The following is a 10,412-nucleotide window of genomic DNA, read 5'->3' on the forward strand; positions in this document are numbered from 1 at the left end:
TCAGTATTTTCATCAGTATTTGTAAGCCAAAACCAGGAGTGGGTGATAAATGCAGAAGTGGTGCATATGTTTCTATTACACTTTTCCTCTATTTGTTCCACTCCTGGTTTTGGCTTACAAATACTGATGTAAAATACTGACCAAATACTGCTAGTGTGACGGCAGCCTAAGCCATAAACAAAGGGGAGCAGTGTATACAGTGCACTCCAGGGTCAGGTACTGCTTTATTATGGACTGAGGGACTTTAAACACCAGACATGAATACTTACAGAGTAAGAAATAAAACACTATATTTTATACAAGTAAGATTTATTAACTATAGTTAGTGAAAACCATTATAAAAACACCACACAAGACGTATATTTGGTCATCATATTTCGGCACTGGATCTGTAACCCCTGCACGCAGAGGCAATATATGGCTAGAGGGGTAATGTCAGTTATTGGTCTGTTTGCTGTGCCAGAGAGTTATTTAATCAGAGGAACTTCTGCGCTTTATAGACTATGATTGCCACTCCTGGCATCAGTGACTACTTCTGTATTTCATGTACCGGATTCTTGCTGTGAATGGCAGCTAGTTGGAAAAGGAACTAATTCTCCTTAAAGGGAATCTGTGACCCCCTGGGATGTTTTTAAGCGAATAATATGGGCATACAGGTGATGGGACTATTTGAACAATTCTACCTGTATGCCTCATTGCTGCAGTCTGGTTGTTGAGTAATCATCTTTTAATCCTGTATGTTAACGAGTTCTTCCAGGATCCGGGGCGCGAGGTGCCTAGAAGAAAACTCTGCCTCCGGTGTCTAGTTGCGTACCACCCCTTTCCCACCAGTATCACAGGGCCATGTACTGGTGGCCCCCAGAATCCCACACCTGCAATAGCGCAGTTATATAAACCTTTCCCACCATTTTTTGGTCGTTGGCTTCATTGTAACTTTATGCACGAGTCACTGCTACTGAACAATTCTATCACCTGTCTGCCCTTATTAATTTCTTAAAGACATCCCAGAGGGTGACAGATTCCCTTTAACCGAATTGCACCGTGGTGCTTATAGTGGCCTCCATTGTATTTGCAGGATATACAGGTTCCAGTTCAGGCTTTAACCACAGGTGATGGTGTATACAGTATTACATGTGCTATGTTTAATAGCAGGAACATTGGACACGCAGCCTCGTGCACATGGCGCCATACTGTGCTGGATTACCATCCTCTAGAAGATATTTCTGTAATGAGGCATCAGATGACATGCGCCTGTATTACAGAGATGTTGGCTGTAGCCATATCAGGTTGGTGCATGGGGCATTATGTAACAAATACTATGTATCACATACAATTACAGTATATACTGTTAGAACAACGCAATGTCCTTAGAGTTATCCAAACATGACAATTATCCATACAGTTCTGACAACATACAGTTCTGACAACATATCACTTTTTAAGATTAACCATTCTTTCTATGAGGGACTTCCTGGTCTTCTCCACTTCCAGCGTCAGCCGTTCAATCTCCCCCTTCAACCGTTCGTTCTCAGACACTAAGTGAGACACTTTCCGTTCATTCTCTTGTTCCTTTTCCTTCACTCGGACCTTTCCTCCTCTAGGTTGGGTGATCCTCTTCCTCTTGGTTCCACATTGGCTGCCACTAGAGTCCTCATCCTCCGTGTGTGTTTGGGATGGACAACTACTACAGCCAGAGTCCACTTCCGTGACCCCATCCTGGTGGTTTTGTGGAGACTCTGAAGTAGATGGATTATCAAAGTCATTAGGGGATGCTTGGGCAAGAAACCCCAGAACTTCAGAGGGCAATTGATCAACCACTGTTTCCAAAGCAACCACTTCTTCATCAGTAAAGTTCACTGGTAAAGTTGAATCTATTGACTCAAGAGGCCATAAGTATGGAGAGTTATCCAGAGTTTCCTCCTCTGCCACCTAAAATGTAGAGAATAGAAAATAATGTGATAAGGGAAAGAAATGGAACAGATTTAAGGGTGTCCCCTCCTTCCCAGAGCCATACTTTTTTTAAAAAATTTTTCATCAATATGGCATGTGAGGGCTAGTTTTTTGTGGGAAAAGTTGTACTTTTGAACGACATCATTGGTTTTACCATGTTGTGTACTAGAAATCAGGTAAAAAAAAAAAAAAAAAAAAAAAAGTGCAATCCCACACTTGTTTTTTTGATTGGCTTTTTTTCTAGCTTCACTAAATGCCAAAACTGACCTGCCATTATGATTCTCCAGGTCATTACGAGTCCATAGATAAAACATAACCTAGACATGTTTGGTGTCTAAGTGGTGAAAAAAAAAAAAAAAAAAAATTATTTTTTTTTAGCAAAAAGTCAAACCAACCAACAAAGTAACATACCTGTCTGGCACACAGTAATCCATATCTAGGGATATGTACAGTTTACAACGGAAGCGCTGCTAATGCGACTGCCCCCGGCTGAAAACTACTGGGGAATGAATGAAATGCTGGGAGCGGAGCTTCAGTGACTAGCAGTGTGTCACCGAAGCTGCCCTCCCTGCCAGCACTGAAGACTTCATTTTAGTTCAGGTCGGCAGGGAGGGCAGCTTCGTTGACATCACCGCTAGTCACTGAAGCTCTGCTCCCAGCATGTCATTCATTCCCCAGCAGTTTCCAGCTGGGGGCAGTCGCATTAGCAGTGCTCCCGTTGTAAACTGTACATATCCCTAGTTATGGATTACGGTGTGGGACTGACTGTGCCAGACAGGTATGGTATATTGTTGGTTTATTATTTTGACTTACTTATTTTTTTTATTTTACAGGAGATCGAGGGCTTCGCTTGGAATGGCAGACTAATAAAACAATATACAGTTTCCCGATTTATTAAATTAAAAGACTTTACTGTGTGGTGTTTGATTAACCCTTTAGCAACTACAGGATTAGTAATGGACAGGTGTCTTATTGACACCTCCACTACTAAGCCGGCTTAATGTCACCGTACAATAGAAGGTGACATTTACCCCACTTGCCACCGCTACAGGGAAAGTGGGAAGAACCGGGCACAGCTCCAGAATTGGTGCATCTAATAGATGTGCCTTTTCTGAGCAGCTGCGGGCTGCTGTTTAGGCTGGGGGGGGGTCCCATATCCACGGCCCCTTACCAGCCTGAGAATAGCAGCCCGCACCTGTGAGTCTTGCAGGATTGGTTTACAAAATATAAGGGGTACCTCAAGTCCGTTTTTCTTTCATTCCTTCTCCCCTGCTCACCGGTCGAGCAGGGGAGAAGGGATGACAGCCGGCTTCAGCACCACACGCAGGGGAACAGCACTTCTTCCCCCATGGCTGTCCATGTGGTACTGATGCGGCACATTGTTGCATGCGTGTGTGTCCACAACACGGGAGTTTTTTGTAAAAGCTATTGCAAAGTAGAAGTGACAATTGCTAATAAGGAATGTTTCTGCAGTGCCCTAGTTTAACAAAGTGGAGGATGAGCGTTCACATCACTGCTCCACTTAAAGCCTATGGATCTTCTGGAGAAGCCACGTGTGGTCTTCAGCAGTCCCACAGACCATAAATGGGGCACATTTCTTAGGATCAGTGGGTTCCCTAGTGTGTACACCCATCCACAGAATAAGTGATCACTTTAAAAACACAAGGAGGCGAATTCATTACATGTAGCATTGAATATATATCAGTCTTCATGAAGGACTCTGGAATACAACAAGCCAAATTCATGTAGAGACAAGGGTCATTTCAGCACTAACCTGTTCAGATACCAACTGGAGAGTGGCAGGATTTTTTGTCTCCGAGAACAAGATGTCTTGTAAGTCCTCATACCAGGCCTCCAGATCCAACCCAGACAAGTGGCCGGCAGAGCAGAATGGTAAGGGTTCTGCCATCATTTTCGGCAGTCTTGCTACACAATCCTACCACACTATGACAAAAAAGATATTACGGTCATTTATTTTTTTTAGCATAACTTAATATTTGTTCACCAAGCACCACCACTAAATGTTTGGCAGGGGTAAGACTTGTGAGCACATTATTCAGCCTTACTCATGGTAATGTGGATTAGTGATGAGCGAGTATACTCGTTACTTGAGATTTCCCGAGCACGATCGGGTGTCCTCCGAGTATTTTTAGTGCTCAGAGATTTAGTTTTCCTTGCAGCAGCTGAATGATTAACAGCTATTAGCCAGCTTGATTACATGTGGGGATTCCCTAGCTACCAGGCAACCCCCCCTGGCTAGTAGCTGTAACTCATTCAGCTGCGGTGATGAAAACTAAATCTCTGACCACCAACAAATACTCGGAGGACCCCCGAGCGTGCTCGGGAAAACCTGAGCAACGAGTATACTCGCTCATCACTAATGTGGACCCCCTCCAGTGGAGACATGGGTGTCAGTAACGAGTTTGGTTAATGGACAGAGTGAAAGTAACAGATTACCTCAGGTGTGATTGTGAAAGAAAGTCGTCTTTCTCTTCCAACACTGAAAAAGAATTACAAAATACATCAGTTGGAGCCATAAAAAAAAAAAAAAAAAAAAATTTAAGAAAAGCAACAAAATACAGACATTAATAATAATAATCTTTATTTTTATATAGCGCTAACATATTACGCAGCGCTTTACATTTTGTACACATTATCATTGCTGTCCCTGATGTGGCTCACAATCTAAATTCCCTATCAGTATGTCTTTGGAATGTGGGAGGAAACCGGAGTGCCCGGAGGAAACCCACGCAAACATGGAGAGAACATACAAACTCTTTGCAGATGTTGTCCAAGGTGGGATTAGAACCCAAGACTCCAGCGCTGCAAGGCTGCAGTGCTATCCAACGCGCCACCGTGCTGCCCATTAGGATTTGGCTGTGTGAGGAGGACTTGTTTTTCCTCTGCCTTCCTCCTCTCTTTAATGAGCCAGAGAGATGGAAAACAAGTAGGTGGGAAGGTGAACCAAGTGACTGTTCAACCCAAGTACAAGCGCTCAGCGCACCTTCACACCTGTTTGTTTTCCATCTATCGCTACCCGTCTCTGGCTCTATGAAGGCAGAGCTGTAAATTGAGATTGACAGAAAACTAGATGGGAAGGTGTACTTAATGTTTGGCCATGCCTTTGTGGTCCAGGAGTTTGATCCAACTTTGTTACAACTCCGCACACGGTTTACCTTTAGCCACCACTAGACCTACTACCTGTTACATCAGTAGGGGGTGTGGGACCCACCCTCTTCCCATACCAGTATTGACAGCCAGAGCCTAAAGGTACCGTTACACTAAGCGACGCTCCAGCGATATAGACAACGATCCGACCTAAACTAGATCGCTGGAGCGTCGCTGTAGAGACGTCAAACACAGCAACTCCAGAACGATGCAGGAGCGATCCAGTGACTTAACGGCGACTCGCTTATCGTTCACGCTCCATGTAAAAACATTGCTGACATCGTTGCTTTTGCTGTCAAACATGACGATACACGCCAATCTAGAGACCAAATAAAGTTCCAGACTTCTAGCTCCGACCAGCGATATCACAGCGGGATCCAGATCGCTGCTGCGTGTCAAACACAACGAGATCGCTATCCAGGACGCTGCAACGTCACGGATCGTTCTCGTTGGAAAGTTTAGTGTGAAGGTACCTTAAGGATAGGCCAAATATATTTAAGTCAACCCCTTTGATTCCATTAGGCCATATCTATGAATGCAGTGGCCAAGGACAGAAAGTCCCTATCATTTTGAGAAACTGATGAGTCATAGGGATCTATCCTGTTTTGCCACCATTAGAGATTCTGAGAACATTGTTAGATGCAAGGGCTACAAGCTGTAAGGCAAGTGAAAACAATCAAGGAGATCTGCGAAAAAATTGTTAATTTAAGGTGGTCACAAGCTATAGAGCCAAACTAGGAATTGCTTCTGGCCCTTACTTTAAGATATCAGTGGCTGTCTCCGCACCTAGACCCCAAATGACAACATCTAGAGGTGTATGGGGGCTCCAATGCCATTTGACAAGATCAGGCATTTTGACTGTCAACTGAAATTTTTTCCCAGAAATAAGCCGACTCCCTTCACAGAACACTTATAAGCATGCATGTGTATGGGAAATCGAGAAAAACTGCTTCAGCAGAAGGTTATGCAACATTTATGGTCACCTTAGAACTGATCTGCTGTGTCAGAGGCAGACCCCAGAGATTACACAATTACCACCTCTCCTGTGACCCCCGGCGTCCCAGCCATCAGCTGCCTCTACCTTCACCAATTAACAAGTCATCCCCAATACTCTGGAGAGGGGAACACCTTTCAAATACCCATACAGCAGTGAAGAGTGTGTGTGTAGCATGCGGTCACCTAATGTCTTAGGTGTGGGTGATTTCTTCAATGCATTAAAGGGCCACTGTCACCCCCTCCAGCCGTTATAAACTAAAAGAGCCACCTTGTGCAGCAGTAATGCTGCATTCTAACAAGGTGGCTCTTTTAGTTTTTGGTGCATGTATTCCCAAAATAATGCGTTTTATAAATTCTCCAAAATACCTTTCTTTCGCCAGGGAGGCAGGTCCTCACCCCCCTGCTTGAAACGCCACACTGCCATCACTCAAATCTTCAGGGGCGCTGGGCGCCACCCCCTCCGCACTGTGTTCGCATGAAATCCGGCGCCTGCGCTGTGTAGTACTGTCTAGTGCAGGCGCAGTGAGCTCTGGCCGTCTGACGTCACAGCCAGGCTTGTAGACTGCACCTGTGCGGCCGCCCTGCTTGTGAATCCCAGCCCCGCACTCTGCATAATGCATAACAGAGTGCGGGGCTAGGATTCACAAGCAGGGCGGCCGCACAGGCGCAGTCTACAAGCCTGGCTGTGACGTCAGACGGCCAGAGCTCACTGCGCCTGCACTAGACAGTACTACACAGCGCAGGCGCCGGATTTCATGCGAACACAGCGCGGAGGGGGTGGCGCCCAGCGCCCCTGAAGATTTGAGTGATGGCAGTGTGGCGTTTCAAGCAGGGGGGTGAGGACCTGCCTCCCTGGCGAAAGAAAGGTATTTTGGAGAATTTATAAAACGCATTATTTTGGGAATACATGCACCAAAAACTAAAAGAGCCACCTTGTTAGAATGCAGCATTACTGCTGCACAAGGTGGCTCTTTTAGTTTATAACGGCTGGAGGGGGTGACAGTGGCCCTTTAAAGGGACTGTCACCCACAAAATGGCAATTAAACTGCCTAAACGTTTAAATAGGAGCTAGGTCCCATATATAGAGCATACTTGGCATATATGATTTATTTTGAGTAAATTATAAGCTATAGTTAAAAATAAAAAGTTATTTGATATGAAAATGAGGGCACTTCAGTTAAGCCTTAGCAGGATGTCTGCCTGGTGAACAGTCGGACCCTCCGATTTGCAGAATAAAGCCAGTACTTTTAAGTGATTGACACACCTCTGAAGCTCAGAGCGGACGCTGTGTCATAGCCAGCATTACACGCACAATGATGATGTGCACTCACAATGTGGGTGCGCTCTGATGGATGATGTGAGCAGATGCACGTCGGACCACCCTCGCCTCCTCACTGAAGCCGCAGACAGGATCCAGTGCGCTCCTGTATTGTGTGCGCCTCATCCAGTGTCAGTGCGCAAAATTATATGCTACAGCATTCGCACTCGGCTTCTGACACCAGCAGCTATAAGGTGAAGGCATGATGGTGCGCCAAGGCTTAGGGTGAACCAGAGGCGACTTCCTTTGCATATCAACCCCTTTCCATCATTTATGTTACCATATACATGCGTAGTATGATTTATATTAGAGGCTAGGACCCCCGATATAAAGGATTGGGCAGTTTGGGAGGGGGGTGGACTCCCTCTAACATAACTTAGTGACTGCTGCACCGTGCCCACCATTAGAGACGTGCCCAGACAGGATTTCAGGGAGCTGGAATAATGTCGTTTTCTGCATATTTTATATGTGACAGAATATTCTGTGGCAGATAACTTGGCACACAATGACCCGTGAAGTATCAGACTTTCCCCTCCCTGTTTTAACAATGTGCTCAAGTCTAAAAAACTAGTTTAAGAATTTTTTATTACACCAAATGATCGCAAATCCAAACAGACTCCGTGAAATCTCATCCTAAGAAAGTGTTCCCTAGGTCTGATCTGTAGACGCCAGTATACCTAGGACGCAGGCCGTCGTCCCCACTATGAAGTGTTACGTTCTGCATGGTACAGAAGACACTAGTCCTAAATTGCTCTAAGATAATCACTGAGGGCTGCTGGTGTCCGATGTCACCGGATTACAGCTACCGATGTCCATGTTGCCTGGCGGTCAGATCACAAGCCCACAATGAGATAGTCAGACAGTACAGTCATACAGTGTGTAAAGACACAGCTCCTCTAGGAGATCTCAACTAAGGCTCTGTTCACATTTGTACTTTGTTTTTCCAGAATAGAGAAAAAAAAAAAAAGCCAACAAAACAGTCTAAAGGCTGAAGAGACCTCACTATTAGTGCCAATGTGATTTCTATTAAAAAAAACAAAAAACAATATATAAGACAATGAAAGGGGGGGGGGGGGTAGAGTGAGTATTAGATCCAGACAGGACCACTTTACAGCAAACAAGGCCAATCTCCATCTCATGTGACAGATGTTTTGTTTTTAAGAAAATTGTTTCTTTATGCCTAAAACAAAAAAAACACAAAAGGGCAGTGCAAACTCAAGTTTCCGGTGAACACAATAGTCATTATCCATAGTACCCAAAGATGAGCAGTGGAATTTGCAAACAAAGTTCTTTTATCCAGAAGAGGTACATACCCGGCGGCGGCAACAACAAAAACAGGGCACACAACGGCAACAACAAAAACAGGGCACACAACAGCAACAACAAAAACAGGGCACACAGCGACAACAACAACAACAACAACAACAGGGCAAGCAGCGGGAAAAACAACAACGACAGGGCACACAGCGACAACAGGGCAAGCGGCGGGAACAACAACAACAACAACAACAGGGCACACAGCGACAACAACAGGACAAGCGGCGGCAACAACAGGGCAACCATCACTCGTCTACAGTTACATACAGGGACCCCCACAACAACTGGGGATGCAGCCTGGGGGCCATCACACCAGCCCACCTCCCCATGGAACAGCCCACGGGTTTCCATCCATCAAGGTCAATCACACCCTAGGACCAAGGTCATCTCCATCACTGACCCCACGTGACCCATCCCACACAGAACACTTGGTGACAGACTAATATCCACGGCAGCCATGTGACCGAACCCCTGCACTTCTGTAAGCAGCCCCAATACACAGACAATGGCTGACAGGACACGGCGCCGCCTTGTACAGGATGAGGAACGGACAGAGGAAACGACAAGGGACCGTTCACCTTTTTCCACGTAGGGTCTGTTCGCTGGTGATAGGGGCAGTGACCGCGGCGGCGCAGGGTGCTGGTGAGTGGGTTCTCGTTTGGAGACCAGGAGCTCATGTTAATCATCGTCTGCGTCTTCAGCAAAACGACTGAAGGACGAAACGCAGAAATCCGCTATATATACGGAGAATTCAGCCAATACGAAAACTAATTCATATCACGTGACAACAGATGACGCCGGCCAATCACACAGCCGGCTCTACTCTGTGATTCTCAATGGGGCATATAGCAGTAATTAGTAGAAAGCCAGAACAAAGAGCCAATGAGGAGCGGCCGAGGAATCCAGGACGAGGCTTGAGGCGCATAAGGAGGCGTGGCTGGAGGTGTGTGGGCTGCTGTGAAGGAGGGGAGGTGCGGAAGTGTCCTGTTGGAAATCACGAGTTTAGGATGAGTCAGAGCGGATGATGCAAGGGCCGGCAAGCCGAGGCCGTGACGGATCATGGGAGCAGGGGACTTTCCCAGCCCGTTCTGTAGGATACCTCCATGTGTCCGCTGTGCGCGCCTAGTGAGGAGACTTGTGTGGTTGGTGCCGGAGGGTCTGCTGGTCCTCAGTCATCTCTGTATGTGCTAGTGCTGCCTGTGACAAACACTGTGCGCAACATATCAATAGCCGTAACATTGGAGGGAGCCTGCCACGGACCCCACAAGACCCCTGATGGCCCCAAGACGCTGCCTTACTACCAAGATTTCAACGTCCTTAGACACATGTAAAGGGGTCTCCAGGGAAGATCAGTGGCAGGCTCCCTCCAATGTTACGGCTATTGATATGTTGCGCACAGTGTTTGTCACAGGCAGCACTAGCACATACAGAGATGACTGAGGACCAGCAGACCCTCCGGCACCAACCACACAAGTCTCCTCACAAGTTTTGTAGGATATGTGATGACTCGCTAATCGCTGTGGGACCGACTGTTAGGACCAATCTGGAATCGATGGGGGGTCCGACTGCTGGGACCGATGGGAAATCGATGGGGGCCCGACTGCTGGGACCGATGGGAAATCGATGGGGGTCCGACTGCTGGGACCTGCACCGATGGGAAATC

At 46.4% G+C, this 10,412-nt stretch overlaps 1 protein-coding gene across 1 annotated transcript; it reads right to left on the reverse strand.

The window, feature by feature from the left end:
- Nucleotides 1-205: 205 nt before the first annotated feature.
- On the reverse strand, nucleotides 206-9,462 carry DDIT3 (DNA damage inducible transcript 3). Its single transcript, XM_077297741.1, has 4 exons — nucleotides 9,328-9,462; nucleotides 4,408-4,450; nucleotides 3,725-3,894; nucleotides 206-1,929 (listed from the first exon to the last, which is right to left on the reverse strand). Exons 3-4 carry the CDS (start codon nucleotides 3,860-3,862, stop codon nucleotides 1,432-1,434), a joined length of 636 nt encoding a protein of 211 aa, XP_077153856.1. The 5' UTR covers nucleotides 3,863-3,894; nucleotides 4,408-4,450; nucleotides 9,328-9,462; the 3' UTR covers nucleotides 206-1,431.
- Nucleotides 9,463-10,412: the final 950 nt, after the last annotated feature.

The sequence above is a fragment of the Ranitomeya variabilis genome, chromosome 3, assembly GCF_051348905.1.
Source record: "Ranitomeya variabilis isolate aRanVar5 chromosome 3, aRanVar5.hap1, whole genome shotgun sequence".
NCBI classification, from domain to species: Eukaryota; Metazoa; Chordata; class Amphibia; order Anura; family Dendrobatidae; genus Ranitomeya; species Ranitomeya variabilis.

Bases quoted from the DNA above. Each gene is read 5' to 3' on its own strand.
- DDIT3 (XM_077297741.1), bottom strand. From the start codon at position 3,862: ATGATGGCAGAACCCTTACCATTCTGCTCTGCCGGCCACTTGTCTGGG. The intron at 1,930-3,724 runs GTTAGTGCTGAA...TCTACATTTTAG, and splicing joins TCCAGTTGGTATCTGAACAG to GTGGCAGAGGAGGAAACTCT.